We start from the raw sequence: 24540 nt of genomic DNA on the forward strand, positions 1-24540 counted from the left end.
GTAGCACATGTGGTTCCTCTGTTTAAGAAAGGGTCCAAATGCAAACCTGGGAATTATAGGCCTGTAAGTCTGACGTCTGTGGTGGGCAAGTTGATAGAAAGTGTTCTGAGGGATGGTATTTACAAATATTTGGAGGTACAGGGATTGATAGGGAGTAATCAGCATGGTTTTGTCAGGGGTAGATCATGCTTGACAAACCTGATTGAGTTTTTCGAGGGGGTTACAAAAAAGGTTGATGAAGGGAAAGCTGCGGATGCTGTCTATTTGGACTTTAGTAAAGCTTTTGACAAAGTTCCCCACAGGAGGTTAGGAGAAAAGGTGGAGGCATTAGGTATAAATGAGGAGGTAGTGAAATGGATTCTGCAATGGTTGGATGGAAGGTGTCAGAAAGTAGTAGTAGAAAATTGTTTGTCCAATTGGAGGCCGGTGACTAGTGGAGTTCCTCAGGGATCGGTCCTGGGTCCACTATTGTTTTTTATATATATTAACGATCTGGAAGTAGGGGTGGAGAATTGGATCAGCAAGTTTGCGGATGACACAAAGATTGGTGGTGTTGTGGACAGTGAGGAAGATTACCGTAGATTAAAAGGTGATTTAGGAAGGCTGGAGGTGTGGGCTGAGAAATGGCTGATGGAATTTAATACAGATAAGTGTGAGATGTTACATTTTGGAAAGGCAAATCTAAATAGGTCATATGCATTAAATGGTAGGCTATTGAGGAGTGCAGAGCAACAAAGGGATTTAGGAGTTGTGGTAAATAGTACCCTCAAGGCTGATACTCAGGTAGATGGTGTGGTGAAGAAGGCATTTGGAATGTTGGCCTTCATAAATCGGAGTATTGAATTCAAGAGTAGGGAGGTTATGATGAAGTTGTACAAGGCATTGGTGAGGCCAAATTTGGAGTACTGTGTACAGTTTTGGTCACCAAATTAGAGGAAAGATATTAACAAAATAGAGAGAGTGCAGAGAAGGTTCACGAGAATGTTGACAGGATTTCAGGGTCTGAGTTCCAGGGAAAGGTTGTGCAGACTGGGGCTTTTTTCTCTGGAGCGTAGAAGATTGAGAGGGGACTTGATCGAGGTGTTTAAGATTTTAATAGGGACAGACAGAGTAAATGTGGATAGGCTTTTTCAATGAAGAAAGGGGGAGATTCAAACTAGAGGACATGGTTTAAGATTGAAGGGGGAAAATTATAAGGGGAACATGAGGGGAAATTTCTTTACGCAGAGGGTGGTGGGGATGTGGAATGAGCTTCCGGCAGATGTGGTCGAGGCGGGATCATTGGTTACATTTAAGGAAAGACTGGATCGTTACATGGATAGGAGGGGACTAGAGGGGTATGGACCGGGTGCTGGTCAATGGGACTAGGAGGGTGGGGATTTGCTACGGCATGGACTAGTAGGGCCGAACTGGCCTGTTCTGTGCTGTAAGTGGTTATATGGTTATATAACATAATCTACCCTTCAATCGTCTGGCACCACACCCATGGGTAAGGACATTTTAAATATTTCTGCCAAGGCCATGCACTTTCTATACTATCCCCCCTCAATGTTCCCAGGGAATATCTTGTCAGGTCAAGGGGATTTCTTGACCCTTATTTGCTTTCAGGCAGCAGGCACCTCCTCTTCATTCATCTGTATCGATTCCATGACCTCACTGCTTTCTTTCTCGAACTTACCTTGACTTTGTGGTAGTTTCCTGAGTGAATACTTGTGCAAACCCCATTTAATATTCCCCCCCCCCACATCTCTTTTGGCTCCATACATAGCTGACCAATCTGACCTTCAAGAAATCAATATTTCCCATATGATTCTTTTGCTTGTAATGTACCTGTAGAAGCCTCTAGGACTTCCTTCCACATTGTCTGGGAAAGAAACCTCTTGTCTTCTTTCAGCCTTCCTGATTTATTTCTGGCAAAATTTCTAGCAAATGTCCCTCATTTGCTCCGTGTTGCTGATACCTGCTCTACACCCCTCTCTTTCTCCTAACCAGATTCCCAACTTTCCGCAAATTCCACCTGCGACCTTGCCGTCAATCCTTACAGAAACATGCAAACACTGTACTCTCAAAATTTCAGCTCACTTCACACATCCCGGCCTAAAAACAAATATTCCCAATCCACGATTTCTAGATCTTTTTTATCATTTCTTTGAAACTGGCCTTTCTCCATTTAGAATCTCATCCCAAGGCCCAGACTCATCCTTCTCTATAATTAACTGCAAACTAATGGCATTACGATCACTGGGCCCAAAATGCTCTTCTTCATGTACTTCTGCCATCTGACCTGTTTCGATTCATTGTAGGAGTTCCATTCTTGAGCGCTTTCTAGTTGGTACATCCGTATATTAATTGAGAAAACTTTCTTGAATGTATTGGACAAACACCACGCTGTCAAGACGTTTTACAGTGTGGACAAGGCCATGGAAGGGAGCAAACACCAACAGTAAAAACTAAACAGATTGTAGACAGGAGGACGATTGAGGAAATGTGGGAACAGGTCGGTGGAGCCGGAGACGCTGTGAATGCACGTGTGGAAGATATGGAACAGAGGGGGAGGAAAGAGGAAGAGGCAAGAGGACTAAGAAAAGAGGAATAGGGATAGGGATGAGAGGGACATAGTGGCAGGGCTAACGGAAACCTCCAAAATCAATTTTACTGGCATCTGGAGGAGGGTCGCGGGCAGAATATGAGGTGTTATTCCTCCAATTGGCGTGTGGTCTCCATCTGGAAGGTCGTTGAATCCACAGTAGCAGGCTTTACAGCAGTGGTTCTCAATATTTTTCTTCCCACTCACATCCCGCTTTAAGTCATCCCTGAGCCATCGGTGCTCTGTGATTAGTAAGGGATGGCTTAAAGTGGGAAGAAAAAGGTTGAGAATCGCTGATATACAGGGTGTATAGTTACCAATACACCCAAATCTCAGTTCAAATGCCACATTGATTACTGGCAGCTGTAAAAAGCCCTCCATGTTGGCTGGATGAGCCAAATATATTTCTGAGGCAAAGATCCAAGCTAAGGCCTTTTCTCTGCCTTACATGTTGAAGGAGATGAGTTGACCACTTAACCAAGTGTTTGTGGAATAAACGTATGACCCTTGCCAATTGTGTTCTGACTCAACAGGAAATGTAGCTTTTTGGGGAACAGCGACGCAGTCCAGCATCGATTACGGGGCAACTGCGGTCAGAGCCATTGACGGCAACAATAACGCGGACGCCAAGCAGAGTTCCTGCTCGCACACAAAGAGTAGCAAGAACCCCTGGTGGAGAGTCGACTTAAAAGCGAACCACTTTGTGTCCAAAGTTATAATCACCACCAGGAAGGATTGCTGTAGAGAAAGGATCCTTGGAGCCGAAGTCCACATCGGCAACTCGCTGGAGAACCATGGGAATTCCAACCACCTGTAAGTTATCAGCGACCACACTCACTCAATGCCTGTTGTACTTGTGGAGTGTCCACAGGGGGTTTGTTATGTTGGATAAACAAACGTAAAACAACAAGGCAAACCGATATTGTATTATTTGCTTCACTCTTGTACAAAGTCAGTGATTGAAACTGATGGTCGAGGTGGAGAAATATTTGAAACAGTGAGAAATTAAGCCTTGGAACCATAGAACAACACAGAAGCAGTACCTTCAGGCCCACCTTGTCTACGATTCTGCCTCGTCCCTCTGTCCTGTACCCAGCCCATACCCCTCTCTCCCTCTCCCATCCATGCACCTGTCCAAATGCTTCTTAAATGTTAAAATTCAGCCGCAATTCTACAGCTGGTAGCTCGTTCAACACTCCCACCCCTCTCTGTGTGAGGACACTTCCTCGAGTATTTCCTCCCCGTTTGCCTTTAAAAATATCCTCTGGTTTATATATCACCTGCCTTCAGTAGAAAAAGCCCACCTGCAATTACCTCCCTGTCGCACACATATTCATCATCACGAAGGGCTTCGAGAGGCTCGTCATGGGCCACATCAAGCTGATGCCCCCCTCACTGGACTCCCTGCAGTTCCAATATAGATCGAACCACGCAACAGATGCTGCCATCGTCACCGCCCTCTATCTCGCGCTCACCCACCTGGAAAATAAAGACTCGTATGTCCGAATGCTGTTTATTAACTTCAGTTTGGTGTTCAACACAATCGTACCTCCGTACCTGATAAGGAACTTGAACCTTCTGGGTCTAAGCACCTCCCTCTGCAGTTGGATTCTCGACTTCCTGATGGGGAGATCTCGGCCGTCTGGATCGGTAACAGCACCTCCGAGACCATCACACTGAACACAGCCCCACCGCCCCCCCACCCCCTCCCCCACCCAGGGCTGCGTTTTTAGTCCACTGCTGTTCACTCTGTTGACCCACAACTATGGAGTTAAACACAGCTCGAACCACATCATCAGGTTCACTGACAACACGACCATGGTGGACATGATCAGTGTGAACAGGGAGTCAGCGAACAGAGATGAGGTGCAGTCACTAACGGACGGGTGCAGAGCCAACAACCTGGATCTAAACGTTAATAAAACAAACGAGATGATTGGCGACTTCAGGAAGACCCGGGGCGACCACGCTCCACTGACCATTGACTGCTCGACCGTTGACATCGACAAGAGAATTAAGTTCCTTGATGTGCACCTGGAAGAGAATCTCGCCTGATTCCTTAGCACCAGGCTCCAGAAAACCCAGCAGTGCTTTCCCCCAAGCAAGTTCAAGTTCCTGAACTCCCAGTACAGATGTATATAGAGTGCTGTGGACTTTCAGTATATACGTATTAATATCTTAATATTTAAATGTGTTAACTGATTTCCTAACTCATATCTATGTAAATATGTTCCGTGGCCCTGGAGAAACGCTATCTTCTCTGACCATGTCAGCATGGCATGAACGATAAATAAAGTTGACTTGACTTGACCATGTCTCTACCCCTCATACACCTCATTTAAATCTCCCCTCATTTTTCTATACGACACAGAATAAAGTCGTAACTGTTAACCTTTCCCTGTGATTCAGTTCCTGAAGTCTGGGCAACATCCTAGTAAATCTTCTCAGTCTCTCTCAATCCTATTGATATCTTTCCTGTACTTCAGTGACCAAAACTGCAACAATACTACAAATTTGGCCTCACCAATGTCTTATATAACTTTACCATAACATCCCAACTCCTGGACTCAATACTTTGATATATGAAGGCCAAGATGCCAAAAGTTCTCTTTACAGCCCTGTCCACCTGTGACACCACTTTCAGGGAATTATGTATCTGTATTCCCAGATCCCTCTGTTCTACCCCACTCCTCAGTGCCCGACCATTTGCCGTGTACGTCCTTTCTTGGTTTGTCCTTCCAAAATGCAACAGCTCACACGTGTCTGCATTAAACTCCATCGGCCATTTTTCAGCCCATTTTTCCAGCTGGTCCAGATCCCTCTGCAAACTTTGAAAACTTTCTTCACCATCCACGATGCCTCCAATCTTAGTGTCATCTGCCAACTTGCTGATCTAATTGACCACATTATCATCCAGATCTTGGTGCAGGTCAGTGGGACGAGCAGAATAGACTAAAAGGGCCGAATGAGCTTTTTCTCTGTACTGTAGTCTTCTATGGTTCTGTGCTTTAGACGACACACACCATTGGTCCCAGCATCAATCACAGGCCTTCAGTCTGAGAATCAATATTCCACCACCACACCCTGGCTGCTCTCGAACCGCCGATGACCAATTCACTTTACCACCCGACCATGAATATCGTGCTTCTCAACATTTCTAACTAACCTCCCATGCGGTACCTTGTCAAAGGCGTTATTAAAGTCCATGCATAAAAACATTCTTCATCAAATTGATCCTTCATCAACTTCCCTGGTAACCTCCTCTAAAAACACCATCCAAATGGGTAAACAGAACCTACCACACTCAAAGCCATGTTGACAATCCCTAATCGGTCCCTGGCTATCCAATCTCTTACAACACCTTCCAATAATTTGCCTACTGCTGATGTCAGGCTCCCTGGCCTGTAATTTCCAGATTACTTTTGGAGTCTTTTTTAATCGACGAACAACATGACATACATACCCTCCGATCCTCTGGCAACTCACCCATGGCAAAGGATGTTTTAAATATTTTTACCCAAGCCCCTGCAATTTCTACACTTGCCTCCCTCAGATCCAAGGGAATATCCTGTTGGGCCTTCTTCACCACACCATCTACCTGAGTATCAGCCTTGAGGGTACTATTTACCACAACTCCTAAATCCCTTTGTTGCTCTGCACTCCTCAATAGCCTACCATTTAATGCATATGACCTATTTAGATTTGCCTTTCCAAAATGTAACACCTCACACTTATCTGTATTAAATTCCATCAGCCATTTCTCAGCCCACACCTCCAGCCTTCCTAAATCACCTTTAAATCTACGGTAATCTTCCTCACTGTCCACAACACCACCAATCTTTGTGTCATCCGCAAACTTGCTGATCCAATTCTCCACCCCTACTTCCAGATCGTTAATATATATAAAAAACAATAGTGGACCCAGGACCGATCCCTGAGGAACTCCACTAGTCACCGGCCTCCAATTGGACAAACAATTTTCTACTACTACTTTCTGACACCTTCCATCCAACCATTGCTGAATCCATTTCACTACCTCCTCATTTATACCTAATGCCTCCACCTTTTCTCCTAACCTCCTGTGGGGAACTTTGTCAAAAGCTTTACTAAAGTCCAAATAGACAACATCCGCAGCTTTCCCTTCATCAACCTTTTTTGTAACCCCCTCGAAAAACTCAATCAGGTTTGTCAAGCATGATCTACCCCTGACAAAACCATGCTGATTACTCCCTATCAATCCCTGTACCTCCAAATATTTGTAAATACCATCCCTCAGAACACTTTCCATCAACTTGCCCACCACAGACGTCAGACTTACAGGCCTATAATTCCCAGGTTTGCATTTGGACCCTTTCTTAAACAGAGGAACCACATGCGCCACCCTCCAATCCTTTGGCACCACCCCCGTGGCCAGTGACATCCTAAATATCTCTGTTAATGGCCCCACTAACTGTCCACTAGCCTCCCTGAGTGTCCTAGGGAATATTTTGTCTGGTATGGGAGATTTATCCACCTTTATCTTTTTTAACACAGCCATCACTACCTCCTTGGTTCATGACCACCCCACTATTTTTCTTTACTTCAACTGGTTCAACATTTTTTTCCCTAGTGAATACCGAGGCAAAGAAACCATTCAAAATTTCCCCCATTTCCTCAGACTTCTCACTCAGCCTACCCTCGCTATCTACAAGGGGTCCAATTTTATCCCTCACTAATCTTTTACTTTTAATTTACTTATAGAAACCCTTTGGATTTATTTTTACTCTGTCAGCCAAAGCCTCTTCATGCCTTTTTTTGGCCTTTCTAATTTCTTTCTTAAGATTCCTTCTACACTCCTTGTAGTCCTCCTTCAACTTCTCAGCTCTCTGTTCTTTATACCTTTTGTACACCTCCCTTTTTCTCCTAACCAAATTTCCAATATTCCACCCACCAAGGGAAACACCTTACCCGCATCCACCCTATCTAAATCTTTCAAAATACAAAATGTCTCTATGAGATCCCCCCTCATTCTCCTATACGCCAATGAATACAACCCAAGAGCTGCCAAACACACCTCGTACATTAGCCCTTGCTTTCCGGGAATCATCCTGGTAAATCTCCTCTGCACCCTCTCCAACAACATCACATCCTTTCTAAGATAGGGGGCCTAAAACTGCACATAGTTCTCCAAATGGGGTCTCACCAGTGCCCCATGGAGCCTCATCAACACCTCTTTACTCTTGAACACTAGTCCTCTTGAAATGAAGGCCAACACTTTCTTCTCTACCTATTTCACCTGGTCATTAACTTTTAGGTTTCCCTGCGCAAGGACACCCAGGTCCCTTTGCACATCCGAGGTCTAAATTTTCACCCCGTCCAAATAGTATTTTGCCTGTTTATTTTCACTGCCAAAATGTACAACTATACATTTCTCTATGTTGAATCTCATCTGCCATAATTTTGCCCAGTCTCCTAATCTGTCTATATCCTTCTGCCACTTTATAGTTTCTACCACACTTCCTACTCTGGGACCCATCTTGGTGTCATCCGCAAATTTGGCCTCAAAACCATTGATACCGCAATCCAAATCACTAATAGAAATTGTAAACAGCAGTGGCCCCAATACCGACCCCTGCGGAACACCACTAGTTATAGGCAGCCATCCTGAATGAGAACCTTTATTTTCAACCCCTTGCTTCCTGCCTATCAGCCACTTCTCTATCTAGTTTAATAACTTCCCTGTAATTCCATGGGCCCTCATCTTATTTAGCAGCCTAATATGCGGCACCTTATCGAAAACCTTTTGAAAATCTAAATAGGTAACATCCACAACCTCTCCTTTGTCGATCCTACTTGAGATTACTTCAGAAAACTCTAATAGGTTGGTCAGGCAGGATCTTCCCTTTAAAAAACCATGCTGACTTGGACCTATAAGACAGCAAGCACTTCCTCCTCTTTAAACTGTACACATTCCTTGATCTGTTTGTTTTCCTAAATCCTTTGACTATGCGTCAATTTCCTGAGTTATTACTGATGCATTTAATACCTTCCTCAATCACTTTCGGATCCATACATAGCCAACCACACAGATATTCAAGGTGATCCATGTTGTCTCTTTCTATTTTGCTCTTAATAAACCTGTAGAAATGGTTAGGATTTTCCTCCACGTTGTCTGCCAAAGCAACTTCATGTCTTCTTTTAGCCTTCCTGATTTCTTTCTTTGGCATTTACTTGCATTTCTATACTCAAGGACCTCATTTGCTCCATGTTGCCAAAGCCTGGTGTACACCTCTCTTCTTCTGAACCAGATCCCCGCACCCTCCCCCCCCCCCCCCCCCCACCACCAGTGCCCAGGGTTCCCTCTGCCTATCAACTTTACCTTTTAATCCTGACAGAAACTTCCAAACTCTGTATATGCAAAATATTGCATTTGAAGGTCTTCCACCTATTTCGCTCAAACCTTGCTGGAATCCCACTTATCCCAATTCAAGCAATTTCTCGTTTCCTTGAAATTGAACTTTCACCAATGTAGAATCTCAACCTAATGCCCAGACCTATCCTTCTCCATAATTAACTTGAAACTCATGACATGAGGATCAATGGACCCAACATGTTTCCCCCACACATACTTCGGTCACCTGTTTTGTCTCATTCTCTAATAGGACATCCAGTGTGGCACTCTCTCTAGTTGGTTCCTCTCTATATTGATTTAGACACCTTTTCCTGGACACATTTGACAAACTCCAAGCCATCCAGCCCTTTTACAATAAGGGAATTCCAGACAACAATTAGAAAGTAAAAAAAAAATCTCCTACGATTATCATATTATGTGGAATCTGAAACAAAATTAGAGCCATGGGCAGGATCATGTTGAATGACAGGATATGTCTGAAGGGCCTTGCTCGATTTACCATCCTCCAATATTCTCGAGTTCTCATGAGGACAACAGATGCAAAGGTATGGGCAAAATGAATCTGGGGACTTATCTCTGCTCCAAAGGTGTGAAGTCTTGATGCACAAGTCTGACCGGTTAACAGTTGGGTGATCTTATAACCATATATAACAATTACAGCATGGAAACAGACCAATTTGGCCCCTCTAGTCCGCACTTATCCAAGTACCCTCCTCTAATCCCACTTACCAGCACTCTGTCCATATCCCTCCATCCCCCTCCCATCCATATACTTATCCAACTCTTTCTTAAATGACACAATGGACCCTGCCTCCACCACCTTTCCCGGAAGCCCATTCCACACAGTCACCACTCTCTGAGTAAAGAAGTTCCCCCTCATGTTACTCCTAAACCTTTGCCCGTCAACTCTCAACCCTTGACCTCTTGTATCCATCTCTCCTACTCTCAATGGGAAAAGCCTTTCCACATCAACTCTATCTATCCCTCTCATTATCTTAAACACCTTTATCAAATCCCCTCTCACCCTTCTACGTTCCAAGGAATAAAGACCTAATTTGCTCAATCTCTCCTTGTATTCCAGATGCTGAAACCCAGGCAACATTTTTGTAAATCTTCTCTGCACTCTCTCTATCTTGTTAATATCCTTCCTATAAATCGGTGACCAGAACTACACACAGTACTCTAAATTTGGCCTCACCAATGCCTTGTACAGTTTTATCATTACTTCCCAACTCCTATATTCTATGCACTGATTCATATAGGCAAGCATACTTCATGCGCCCCTATCTTCAGGGAACAATGCACCGTTATTCCTAGATCTTTCTGCTCCACTGCGTTCTTCAACGCCCTCCCATTTACCACATATGCCTTGCTTTGATTATTCTTTCCAAAATGAAGCACCTCACACTTATCAGCATTAAACTCCATCTGCCATCTTTCTGCCCACTCCTCTAAGCAGTTTAAATCCCTCTGCAACCTTTGAAAACCCTCTTCATCATCCACAATCATATTTACTAATCCAATTTACCGCCCCATCCTCCAGATCATTAATATATATGACAAACAGCAACAGTCCCAATACCGAACCCTGAGGTACACTGCTTGTCACCGGCCTCCATCCTAACAAACAATTATCTACTACTACTCTCTGGCACCTTCCTTCCAGCCACTGTTGAATCCATTTGACTATCTCCAAAATAATACCCAGGGACTTAGCCTTCCTAACTAACCTCCCATGAGGAACCTTATCGAAGGCCTTACTGAGGTCCATATAGACAACATCCACTGCTCTACCCTCATCAACATTCCTCGTCACCTCTTCAAAAAATTCAACAAGATTAGTCAAACACGACCTTCCACGCACAAACCCGTGCTGAGAGTCCCTGATCAGACCTTGTCCCTCCATATACTTATATATACTATCTCTAAGAACGCTTTCCATCAATTTACCTACCACAGACGTCAAACTTACAGGCCGATAATTGCTAGACTTGCTCCTCGAACCCTTTTTAAACAAAGGAACCACATGTGCAACACGTCAATCCTCCGGCATGCTACCCGTCTCTTCTTTTCTTTCTTTGGCTTGGCTTCGCGGACGAAGATTTATGGAGGGGTAATGTCCACGTCTGCTGCAGGCTCGTTGGTGACTGACAAGTCCGATGCGGGACAGGCAGACACGGTTGCAGCAGTTGCAAGGGAAAATTGGCGGGTTGAGGTTGGGTGTTGGGTTTTTCCTCCTTTGTCTTTTGTCAGTGAGGTGGGCTCTGCAGTCTTCTTCAAATGAGGTTGCTGCCCGCCGAACTGTGAGGCGCCAAGATGCACGGTTGGAGGCGATATCAGCCCACTGGTGGTGGTCAATGTGGCAGGCACCAAGAGCTTTCTTTAGGCAGTCCTTGTACCTCTTCTTTGGTGCACCTCTGTCACGGTGGCCAATGGAGAGCTCGCCATATAACACGATCTTGGGAAGGCGATGGTCCTCCATTCTGGAGACGTGACCCACTGTTAGGTCTGCTTTGTTCATGAATGAGTGAGACAAACACCAGGCTGAGTCGAAATCAGGGTTCTTTGTTCTTTATTACCGGATTGTAACACTTGCGACTAACAAAGTTAGTCGGAGAATGCATTCTGCCGTTATCAGCAAAATGGTGATTTTTTATACCCTTGGATATGTGCTTAGAACATCATCATATCATTACTTGTCCAATGACTAAAACTGTTGCTATCCTTTCCCTGCTAGCTTCCTGCCTCTCAATCCATCAATGTCTCTCTTATCTTGTAAGTACAAGGATGCATTCACATCTTGTTACTGCCCCGTACATTCCCATCTCATGATGTTTTACCTAACAGGAGTACAAGGACACCTCCCCTTCTTGTTACTGCCCTGTACAGGGTAACTCCCTACACATTCCCATCTCATGATGTTTTACCTTACACCCACCCAGCGCAGTTGGGTCTTCAATAGCGTGGATTCGATGCTTGCGGACTCTGCCAGCTCGAGTACTTCGATGTTGGTGATGAAGTCGCTCCAATGAACATTGAGGATGGAGCGGAGACAGCGCTGATGTAAGCGTTCTAGGAGCCGTAGGTGATGCTGGTAGATGACCCATGATTCGGAGCCGAACAAGAGTGTACGGCTCTGTAAACGCTGATCTTTGTGTGTTTCTTCAGGTGGTTGTTTTTCCAGACTCTTTTGTGTAGTCTTCCAAAGGCGCTATTTGCCTTGGAACCCGTCTCTAATGACATTTGAAAAATAACTGCCAGAGCCTCCGCTATTTCCTCACTAACTTCTCTCAAGGTCCTGGGGAAAATCTTGTCAGGACCTGGAGACTTATCCACCTTTTTATGTTTCAAAAGCTCCAGTCAACCTCTTTCTTAAACACCATAGTCTCCATATTTACCTCCTTTGCTTCCTTTACCCTCCACAGTTCAATATCTTTCTCCTCAGTAAATACTGAGGAAAAGAAATTGTTCAAGACCTCCCCCATCTCTTATGGCTCCACACACATTTGTCCTTTCTGATTCTCTATTGGACCAATTTTATCTTTCACTTTTGCTATTTACATATTTGTCGAAACCCTTTGGATTTATTTCCACCCTGCTTGCTATAGCCACCTCATACCTTCTTTTAGCTTTTCTAATTTCTTTCCTAAGATTCTTTTTACATTCAATATAGTACCCAAACATCTCCTTTTTTCCCTGTTTCTTATATCTATTGTAGCATTCCCTCTTTTTTCGAACTAAGTTTCCAATATCCCTTGAGAACCATGGCTCTCTCAAACTTTTGACCTAACCTTTCAACCTAACAGGTATATAAAGATTTTGTAGTCTTTAAAATCTCTCCTTTAAAAGACCCTCCATTTCTCTATTACATCCTTTCCAGAAAATAAATTGTCCCAATCCACCCCTTGTAAATCCTTCCGCATCTCCTCAAACCTAGCTTTTCCCCACTCAAAAACATCAACTCTGGGCCCAGACCTATCCTTTTCCATCATTACCTTGAAGCTAATGGCACCATGATCACTGGACCCAAAGTGCTCCCCCACACATACCCGTCACCTGATCCATCTCATTCCCCAACAGTCAATCCAACACAGCTCCCTCTCTAGTTGGTACCTCCACGTATTGATGTAAAAAGCTATCCTGCACACATTTTACAAACTCCAACCCATCCAGCCCTTTCACGGAATGGGTTTCCCAATCAATATTTGGAAAATTTAAATCCCCCACAATCACTACCCTGTGCTTATTACAAATATCTGCTCTCTCCCTACTAATTTGTTCCTCTAATTCGTGTTCCCCATTCGGTGGTCTATAATACACCCCGATAATTGTAACTTTCCCATTCCTCAATTCCACCCAAATAGCCTCCCTGGACGAGCCTTCTATTCTATCACACCTAAGCACCACTAATATTTTCTCTAACTAGTAGTGCAACCCAACCCCCTCTTGCCCCCCCCCCCCCCCCACAGTTCGATCACACCTAAAGCAACTAAATCCAGGAATATTTAGCTGCCAGTCACATCCCTCCTGTAACCATGTTTCACTAATTGCTACCACGTCATACTTCCAAGTGTCGATCCACACCTTCCACCTTCCTTACAATGCTCCTTGCATTAAACTATATGCATTTTAGAGATTTCCCACTTTTTACTTCCTGTACACCCCTAACTTTACCAACAGCTCCCTTATGATCTTTTGCAATCGACCTCTGTCCATCTTGAGGCACAAACTCCAATCATAAATTCATGGGCGCATAAACAAATAGTCTCCCTCTTATTAACAACAATTACACCACGACCAGATCGTCCTGATGCATCAACTACATCATTAATTCTCGGCCAGAAGTGAATTCTCCAATTTACAAGCTGAACTCCAATCGGATGCAGAAATTTGGCAGCTGTATTGGGCAGACACTGGCTAGGTCAGAAGATAAATGCCTTTTAATTCCACATCTGTGACGAGATGACACTTTGCATTTTATAAACGTAACATAGAGGGTGGTGGGGTAGATGGAGTATGCTGCAGGTCGAGGCAGTTGAGTGAGGTGCTGGTGCCATATGTAAGAGCAAACGAGAAAAGTAAGAATCGAAAAAGTGAAAGTAGGGGGAAGAGAGGGCTGGGAAAGATGCACTTCGATAAATGGATCGGAGAGAAGCAGGAACGAAGGAGAAAAGGGGAAGGTGGGCGTGACGGGTGGGTAGAGAGGGCGGAGGTGATAACGAGAAGGAGGAATGGGGACCTTAATATACGAGACAGCGAGTGAGAATTGAGAAAACAAGGGGCGATGTTACCGGAAACTGGAGAAGTCTATGTTGATACCCTCTGGTTGGAGGCAACTAAACTGCTATTCCTCCACTTTGCGGATAAATTCAACCTTGTAGCGTGGTAGGGTATGGACAGCCTTGCCGGCGTGGGAATGAGAACTGGATTTAAAGTGGCTGGCCATTGAGAGATCCTAAATGTTTTGGGAGATGGAGTGAAGGTGCATCACACCACCAACTGAGGTCCCATCTCTTGAATGTCAAGGAACATCGCATTACGTTTGTAAACCACACAGATTTGCAGATTGATTCTAACTTCACATGTCGGGAGGAATTTGGGCTCTTAAATTGTAGAGAGAGAGGGGTGTATGCGTGTGTTTAGCACGTGGGAGTCACTGAGAGAGTGGAGTTGTGGAGTGAGGGGAGGGGGAAAGTAGAGATGTTACTCGTGGTGTGAGCCCGTTGGAAGGGAGGGAAATTGCAGAGTTAAATGTATCGTAGGGCTGGTGGGGATGGGTGAAGAAATGTGTGTGGGAAGGGAGGGAGATAGGAACATCGGAACATAGGAAGTAGGAACAGGAGTAGGCCAAAAATGGCCCATCGAGCCTGCTCCGCCATTCAATACGATCATGGCTGATCTAATTTAATTTAATTTAATTTAATTTAATTTAATGTAGCTGAGAAATGCGCTTGACCAGATAAGTCATAGCCAAGGTAACAGAAGAAGAAAGAAAAGACAAATAGAAACCAAGTCGTGGGAAGTAACAAGACTGGGTTTTTTTTTTAAAGCTTAGAGAAGGGAAAGTCATTAGGAAAAGAGAGATGGACTTTGAAAGGAATATAGGAAATATTATCAAGAAAGATACCAAAAGTTTTATTAAGTGTATGAAGTGTTTAAAATAAAAATACAAAAGGACACTGGAAAAATATTACACAAGGGAATAGCAGAGGAACTGAAATAGCATTTTACATTGGTGGCGAGAAGGAAGTGGAGGGAGACTGAAGGTGAGAATGGATCAGCTCATGATGGGATTGCGAGTGGCTCGAGGGTTGAATCGCAGACTTCTGCTCTTGTATCTTCTGGTCTCTTCTTAAATATTAAAATTGAACCCGGATCGATACTCACCACAATAAATTACTGTTTAATTTTCAGTTGTGGAATCGTCCACTCAGTGTCCACAAACAACACCTTTGATTGTGAAGGATTCACTGGTCGGTACGTGAACATCATTCTCCCAGGACGTGATAAAATCCTGGAAATCTGCGAGGTTGAGGTCTTTGCAATAAGGGACCTGACGCAAGCTGGTGCAGGTAGGCGTAAATATTTGTTTACTCTTTCTCTACACCCTCATTCAAGGGTGGAACCAACATGCTCATTCCACAGCCCAAGCTCAGCCTCAGGGCATCTCGACACCTGCATCTAACGCAAGAAGCGTCTCCTCTAGTGAGCAAAGGTTATGTCACCTGAGAGTCGTGCAATTTGAACAATAACAGTTATGCAGGGTCGACACGAGTTGGTTCCACCAGTAATCTTTGTGGCGCTGGGACAGATGATCATGTCCAGCACTGACTAGCAGGCAGATGCAATGCCAGTTATGGACAGAAACAATTCACATGTGTAAAGCAAAGCTTCCCCACACACAGAGTGGGAGAAGCAGACAGAGAGACAGGCCCGAACGCTCACGCGCACACACACACACACACACACACACACACACACACACACACACACACACACACACACACACACACACACACACACACACACACACACACACACCCCATACCCCACACACACCCGACACCCCCACCCCCAAAAAACACTCACCACCCCCCCCCCCCCCCCGTCGCTGTGTCAGTAGATAGGATTGCCAATTTGCCAAGAGGCACGATTGCTGTTTCAAATAGCTCCAAAGTTCCAATAGTTTGAACAGAGAACATTACCAGCAGAGAGTCCAGGCTCATCAATGTTGTGCCAACCTATATCTACCTACAAAAAATACTAAACTATTCCTACCTCATAACCTTTTGCTTTCCTTTTGTACGTCTCTTTGTCGAAGAGTCTCATCCTCCCCCACCCTTGGCAAGGCATTCCAGGCACCCACAACTCTGCTATAAAATTCTGACCCCTGCTGTTCCTCCATTCATGTGGTACAGACACCCTCTGGCGTTAATAAGCCATAATTCCAGGATGTCATGATCAGCCCTGAAGAACCGTGCCCACCTGTTCTGGTCATAAATAATGAGGACCCGGATGAAACAACTCATTGTCTAAAACGGTGATGCACACTAACATGTGGTTTGCCACGTCTATATCCGTGAGACGTGCATCCAGCTGCAGCTCCTCACAAACTGAGTTAGGGAATTGCAGCTGGAGAAGGACGAACTCCTGATCAGACATGAGGCTGAGGGGCTGATGGGCAGGAGTTAAAGGGACACTCTCACACAATGAGGCAGAAGGAAGGGAGGTGGGTGATAGGCAGGAGATAGGCAGGCAGTGCAGGGCACACGTTGCCGTTACCCTCAATATAAGGTATACCACTTTGGATATTGTTGGGGAATAACCGAGCAGGGATACACCATGGAGAGTGGTGGGAGTGTGGAATGAGCTTCTATCTGAGGTGGTGAATGCGGACTCAATTTTAACATCTAAGAAGAATTTGGACAGGTACATGGATTGGAGAGATATGGAGGGCTATGGACTGGGTTCAGGTCAGTGGGACGAGGGAGAATAATAGTTTGGCACAGACTAGAAGGGCCGAAGGGTCCTGTTTCTGTGCTGTAATTTTCTATGGATCTATGGTTCTATAGTTGTCTCTGCTACTGAGTCTTGACTTGTGATGACGGGAGAAAAAGCAGCGATCTGTAGTGATAGGGGATTCCATCGTTAGGGGAGCAGACAGGAGGTTCAGTGGGAGAGATCAAGAATCCCAGATGTCCTGTTGCCTCCCTGGTACCAGGGTCAGAGATATCTCAGATCGGATTCACACATTCTCGGACGGACGTTGAACAGCCAGCTGTGGTCCGAGTAGAGACCAATGATGTGGATCGGAAAGGGTGAATGTGTCCTGGAAAGGGAGACTAGGAAGTTAGGCGCAAAGCTGAAGAACAGGACCTCCAGGGTTGTGATCCCAGGGTTGCAACCCATGCCACGTGCTGGTAAGGTTAGAACTATGTTGATAATGCAGCTTAACACAAGGCAGAAGAGATAGTGAAGGAGGGTGGTCTTCAGGTTTCTGGATCACTGGCCTCTCTTCCACGGAAGGTGGGACCTGCTTCAATGGGGCGATTAGCATCTGAACTGAAGGAGGACTAATATCCTTGTGGAAGGTTTGCTCGTGCTGCAGCGGGGTGTTTAAATTTGATTTGCGGAGAGGTGGGAACCAGAGTATGGAAATGGAGCGGAGGAGGAAAATGATTATTTTATTACTGCAATCAAATGGCCGTACTTGGGGACCTGGTTTCAGGTGCATCTATTTCAATGAATATTGTAGGAGATTGAGATGAGCTGAGAGCAGGAATTAACACATGGCAGTAACACATTATGGTGATTATAGAAACTTGGTTGCAGGAAGCCCAGGACTGGCAGCCCAATGTTCTATACTTCAGACGTGATAGAATAGGGAAACAAATGAGTGAGTAGTTCTATTGCTCGTCAGGGAAAATATCACAGCTGTGCTCAGACAGGACATGCCAGGGGGATCATCCACTGAGCCTATATGATGGAGTGGACGAACGTGAAATGTATGGCTTTTCGATCAAACTCCATCTTGTGGCTGAGATAAGAGGATCGTTAGGCCATAAGTTGGCTGAAGCTGAAGGTTAACCAATATCCTTGCAGATTGCTTTGCTGGTGCTTCTTGGGAGGGCATTAACTGGAGTCTCAGTGGTGTGGGGATCTGAGCAGTATGCCAGGAAAGGTTGAGGCTGTGGAACATTTGTGGCAGGGGTGTGTGAAAGGAAGCACAGGAGTGTTCATGGTGAGACGTATGTGCAATGTACGTGGTCTTGCCGGTAAGGCAAATGGATTAGGTCCTGGATCATTAACCGCAGTTCTGACATTGTGGATATTCCAGAAACGTGGCTGCCAGGGGCATAGGATTTACAGCTCAATGTTCATGAGTTTAATTGTTTCAGGTGGGATAGAGAAAGAAGTTCAAAATGGTGAAGAGTGGCCTTGCTAATCACGAGTTTATCGTCACATAACATGGGCTTGGGCGGTGTTAATATGGCAGGGAAGAAGGGAGGGAGAGACAGGTGGCAGAGAAGAAGGGAGAGAAAGACACATGGTGGGGAAGAAGGGAAGGAGAGACAGGTGGCAATGAAAAAAGGAGGGAGAGACAGGTGGCAGGGAAAAAGGAGGAAGAGACAGGTGGCAGGGAAGAAGGGAGGGAGAGACAGGCAGCAGAGAAGAAGGGAGACAAAGACACATGGTGGGGAAGAAGGGAAGGAGAGACAGGTGGCAATGAAAAAAGGAGGGAGAGACAGGTGGCAGGGAAAAAGGAGGAAGAGACAGGCAGCAGAGAAGAAGGGAGGGAGAGACACACGGCGGGGAAGAAGGAGGGATAGGCAGGCAGTGGTAGAGAGACAGGTGGCGGGGAAGAAGGGAGGGAGAGATACACGGTGGGGAAGAAGGGAGGGAGAGACATACGGCGGGGAAAAAGGAGGGATAGGCAGGCAGCGGTGGAGAGACAGGTGGCGGGGAAGAAGGGTGGGAGTGAGAGGTGGTGGGGAAAAAGGGAGGGAGAGACAGACGGTGGGGAGAAAGGGAGGGAGAGACAGGCAGCGGGGAGGAAGAAACAGAGGGCGGGGAAGAAGGGAGGGAGAGACAGGCGGCAGGAAGTACAGGTCAGCAGACCAAAGGCGATAATGATTGAAGATTGGAGGTGTGAGGGGAGGAAAGGTGAGAATTGGTCGTTGGAGCTTGAGAGGAGAGGGGGGGCCTGTGAATGCAGAGCTGCAGGAAAGGAAACACAGAGAAAAAGAAAGATAGAGAAGAGGCAGTAATATAATAAAGGAGAAATGCAGATGTGAGAAGGGGAGAGACGGGGAAGTAATAGAAGGGAAGAGGGTCAGTGAAAGGGGCCAGGGGAGGGTTTGAGTGGGGGACTCGATCCTGGGGGCCATTGAAAGATGAAAGTTGGTGGCAGCAGGCTACAACCTGCCACCAGTGACTACCCACATACTCAAATCCCGGATCAGCTCAGCGGGCGGCAGCAGTAATAGGGCCTCTTCCACTGGCTGGACGAGCTCCATATACTTCTGATCAGAGGACCAAGCTTAAATCTCTTCCCCATCTCATCTATAGTCCAAGGTGAGAGAATGACTGAACTAAGTGTTGGCATAACATCTAATCTGGCTAACGGGTCAATTGTATTTTGACCCAACAGAAAACGTTGCTTTATGGGGAACAGCGACGCAGTCCAGCACCGATTATGGGGCAACTGCGGTCAGAGCCATTGATGGTAACAATAACGCGGATGGCAAGCAGAGTTCCTGCTCACACACAAAGATAAGCGAGAACCCCTGGTGGAGAGTCGATTTAAAAACAAGCCACTTTGTGTCCAAAGTCAGAATCACCACCAGGAAGGACTGCTGTAGAGAAAGGATCCTTGGAGCCGAGGTCCATATCGGCAACTCGCTGGAGAACCACGGGAATTCCAACCAATTGTAAGTTATCCATGGAAACGCTGACTCCGTCAATTCAAGCCTGTTGAACTTGTGGGGTGACCAGACAGGGTTCATTATGTCTGATGCATATCAGAGAAGGGACAAATTGATATCACAACATATACTTCACTTTTCTACATTGAGAAAGCTTGTGATCGATGGTCAAGGCAGAGAATTGTTTTTTGACTTAGTGAGAAATTAACTGTTGTGGGTATTTGGAATGGAGGCAAGGATCATATTTAATTACAGGATATATCTGACGGGCCTAATCCACTGACCATCCTCCAATGTTCTCGAGTTTTTGTGCGGACGACCGATGTCAAGAAGTGAGCGGGATAAATACAGGATTGGATCACTGGACTGGCTGTGTGGACACCTGACCCTGATTGGTCAACCATGGAGCATGGTTGGGTGAACCATGCAGCACATTGGGTGAACCATGGAGCACGTTGGGTGAACCATGGAGCATGGTTGGGTGAACTATGGAGCATGTTGGGTGAACTATGGAGCACGTTGGGTGAACCATGGAGCACGTTGGGTGAACCATGCAGCACGTTGGGTGAACCATGGAGCACGTTGGGTGAACCATGGAGCATGTTGGGTGAACCATGGAGCACGTTGGGTGAACCATGGAGCATGGTTGGGTGAACTTTGGAGCATGTTGGGTGAACTATGGAGCACGTTGGGTGAACCATGGAGCACATTGGGTGAACCATGGAGCACGTTGGGTGAACCATGGAGCACGGTTGGGTGAACCATGGAGCACGGTTGGGTGAACCATGGAGCACGTTGGGTGAACCATGGAGCACGTTGGGTGAACCATGGAGCACGGTTGGGTGAACCATGGAGCATGGTTGGGTGAACCATGGAGCACGTTGGGTGAACTATGGAGCACGTTGGGTGATCCACAGGCACAACCCTGAATCAGGAATTGATGGTGACATCTGAAGTAGACAGCAATAATCTCTGTCGCGGCAAAAATCATCACACTGTGAACAGATGGGTGCGACACCTCGCCTGCGTCATTAATGCTTGGAAGAAATTATTCTGTCATTTAGAAACGGAGCTCATACCTGATTTGTCTGCAACTGATGGCCATATCAAGCAGACTCACTTCAGGCCGGATGATAAATACAGGGACTGTCTGTCGCTTCAACATCTAGTGACTATGTAAAAAAAAGGACAGAGGGTGGCGGGTACCCCCGCCAGCCAGGCCATGCCCTCTTCACTCTGCCACCATCGGGGAAAAGGTACAGGACAACCATTCAGCGGCCCAAGGACAGCTTCTTCCCCTCTGCCAACAGACTTATAAATGAACACTGAAACGCAGGTCCAGCCTCACTTAGTCTTTCTTTAATTTCTTGCATTATTTTAGTTTAAAATGTGATTTCTGGAAAAAAGTTTGCGCACTTGTAGAAGTTAGGCCGCAAAAGAACACACAGCAAAAATAAAAATCTCGTCAGAACGCACAGATTTGTGCGCGAAATGATCAATTCGTACACGGGAAGGGAGAGACTCTCAGGAGACGTCTCACGCAGACGCCTTTTGAAAGTCTCAGCTCCTGCTTCCAAAATACAGACGTGTGCTTCTATATTGACACAATTTCAAACAAGGAAGGGGAAAAATGACCCTCACTCTTCATATTACTTCATTCTATATATTTAAAAAAATTAGTTTCCCTGCCCCATCTCCTGGCTTTTTGGTGTTTACCTTTCACAGAATGTGTGATGGTCTAGCATTGCCTCGAAACAGACAAAATGAATGATGTTTACACTCTCTCAACCTCTAACTGCCCTTGTGCAGGCCATCTTCTTACCTGTCCTTGGAGAGCACAATTTTCACAGCATGTTGCAAGGTCATATTTGCAGATGTCTAACCGTTTTCAGCCGATTTCTGACACACTGAAGCCATCTTGTCTGTCTCTAAATGTTAAAGGCAAAAGCTTTTGCACTGAGATTATAAGCCATACTTCCACACACTGATAATGCCCCAAAGAATGAATTTCGTCACATGTTCATGAGGATACATTCTAAATCTGGGTTTTATTACGATTCTTATTTCAGAAACAATATTCTGCAACTACAGCGGTTTCCGAGAAGATTTGTAAGAAGGGGTTAGCAATAGGAAGAAACTTTATGACTCTCGTTCTGCAGTCACTAGAGTTCAGAATTATTAGGAAGGACTTTGGCGAAACATTTCAAGGGTTGAAAGGATTGGACAGAGTAGATGTGTCGGTTGTTTGTGATGGTACGGGGAGGGGGGGAGCAAATTCAGAATCGAAGGACGCCCATTGAAAACAGAGATGGGAATGGATTTCTTTCGATGTAGGGTGGTGAAGCAATGGAATTTGCTATTGGGGGCGGCTGTGAAGGCCACGTCTTTGGGTGCATTGAGGTCAGGGATTGATAGGAATCTGAATAATCAGGATATCAAAGGTTATGAGGAAAAATCAAGGGAGTGGGATTGAGGGGAGGAATGGATCAGCTCATGGTGGAAAGGCAAAGCACTCTGGGCCAAAATCCTTCCTTCTGTTCCTACACCTCCTGGTTTTCAGGTCTTCTTCCCAAGCTCACGGAGATAACCTCCTGTTTATTTTCAGTTGCGGAATGATCAGATCAATCGACAGAAACACCACCTTTGATTGTGATGGATTCACAGGTCGGTACCTGAACATCGTTCTCCAGGGATACAATAAAATCCTAGAACTCTGCGAGGTTGAGGTCTTTGCCACAGGTGAGCGTAAATATCCATCCAGTCTTGCTCTGAACACCGTAGCCCTTGTTCAAGCGTTGAACCAACCTGATCTTCTAGAGTCCATTCCTCTGCCAAACCTCAGCCTCAGGCATTGCTTTAGCCTCGGATAACAGAAGAAGACTCTCTTCTGTTGATGACATGGCATGTCCACTGATGGTAGTACTGTATGAGCCAAAACAGCTGTGGACAAATGAAATGAATTGCCTCCCGGTAGTTCTGCCAGTAATATTGGTGACGATGGCGTGTGGCACTACCAGTAACCTCAAAGACAAGGTGAGGGAATGGTAGGCTTTAATACACAGAAGAACCTTGCTGGCCGGGATCCCAGGATAGGAATGGCAGCAAGGGAAAGGTGGCCCAACCTTTATGGCCCAGGACCACGGGGGAGGAGTCATAGGGTATGAGTCATCCGTGGGAGGGCCACCTCCAAATATACAACCGACTATGATAACTATATACAATAGAGGAGACACATCACCACAGATGGGAAAGGCAAAAAGGTCCAGCCCGTGACAGATGCGAGGTCAGTCATTGAGAGAAACAAATCACATGTTCGAGGCAAAGCATTCACATACACAGAGTGGGGGGAGGGGGAAAGAGAGGGAGAGAGTTACAGAGGTGGGGAGTGAGAGAGAGGGGAGGGAGAGAGAAACAGAGAAGAGAGGGAGACAGAGAAGGAAACAAGAGAGAGAGACAGAGAGACAGAGAGAGAGAGAGTCAGAGAGAGAGAGAGAGAGACAGAGAGACAGAGAGACAGAGAGAGAGATGGAGAGAGGGGGAGAGGGGGAGAGGGGGAGAGAGAGAGATGGAGAGAGGGGGAGAGAGAGATGGAGAGAGGGGGAGAGAGAGATGGAGAGAGGGGGAGAGAGAGTGACAGAGGTGGGGAGTGAGAGAAAGGGGAGGGAGAGAGAAACAGAGAAGGGAGGGAGACAGAGAGAAGGAAACAAGAGGGAAAGACAGAGAGAGGGTGGAGAGAGAGAGATGGAGGGGGAGAGAGAGAGATGGAGAGACGGGGAGAGAGAGATGGAGAGAGAGAGAGATGGAGAGAGGGAGAGAGAGATGGAGAGAGGGGGAGAGAGAGATGGAGAGGAGGGGAGAGAGAGAGAGATGGAGAGAGGGGAGAGAGAGAGGGGAGAGAGAGAGGGGAGAGAGAGAGGGGAGAGAGAGAGGGAAGAGAGAGAGGGGAGAGAGAGTGGGGAGAGAGAGAGAGGGGAAAGAGAGAGAAATGGAGAGAGGGAGGCAGACAGAAATAGAGAGACACACATACATTCCAGGTGAACAGTGTTATGTTCTCGGTCTTAATAAACACTAAGCAAAGCTTGTAAGTTTAGAAGGACAAATCTTTACACACATCACATGTATTGGTACACTGTCGCACTGAACATGCTCACCCCTCAGTGTGATGCGGCTCTTATGGTGTTGCAGTGTTCATGCTCCAGCATAAAATAGTCCCAAGCTTCCTCTGTGTATAACAAACAGTATATTTAAATGTAGCTGACGCCATGTCAGTAGTTAAGTCTGCCAAGAGGAACGATTGCTGTTTGGAAGAGCTCCAAAGATATGAGATACAGGCCATACTGTGCAGTCATTCCTGAATGTTGTGATCAGACATGAAAGAGAGTGTCCACCCGGTCCCGGTAGTTAATTGGGAGGCCAAGGTTCAATGCCTCATTGCCTAAAGCGGACATGATAGACCCCAACACAAACAAGAGATTTTAGAACACCACCTCCGTCTTGCGGGTGAGATGGTGGATTGAAATGCCCAAGGATGTTTGATGATAGGAAATGAACACATCAAGTCTTCATGCCTTGGGTTCGTTCCTCGGCAAGTAGGACCTGCACAGAGAGACGAGGGTCACCCAAGTCAAAGCGTAATC

At 45.9% G+C, this 24540-nt stretch overlaps 1 protein-coding gene across 1 annotated transcript; it reads left to right on the forward strand.

The window, feature by feature from the left end:
- Positions 1-3035: 3035 nt before the first annotated feature.
- LOC138762106 (pentraxin fusion protein-like) lies at positions 3036-22773 on the forward strand. The gene is made up of 5 exons (XM_069935483.1): positions 3036-3051; positions 3121-3400; positions 15393-15550; positions 19630-19909; positions 22509-22773. Exons 1-5 carry the CDS (start codon positions 3036-3038, stop codon positions 22771-22773), a joined length of 999 nt encoding a protein of 332 aa, XP_069791584.1.
- The last annotated feature ends 1767 nt before the right edge of the window (positions 22774-24540 follow it).

The sequence above is a fragment of the Narcine bancroftii genome, chromosome 1, assembly GCF_036971445.1.
Source record: "Narcine bancroftii isolate sNarBan1 chromosome 1, sNarBan1.hap1, whole genome shotgun sequence".
NCBI lineage: Eukaryota > Metazoa > Chordata > Chondrichthyes > Torpediniformes > Narcinidae > Narcine > Narcine bancroftii.

Coding starts and splice junctions, on each gene's coding strand:
- LOC138762106 (XM_069935483.1), top strand. Junction 3,401..15,392: donor CATGGGAATTCCAACCACCT/GTAAGTTATCAG, acceptor TTTAATTTTCAG/TTGTGGAATCGTCCACTCAG. Junction 15,551..19,629: donor CCTGACGCAAGCTGGTGCAG/GTAGGCGTAAAT, acceptor TTGACCCAACAG/AAAACGTTGCTTTATGGGGA.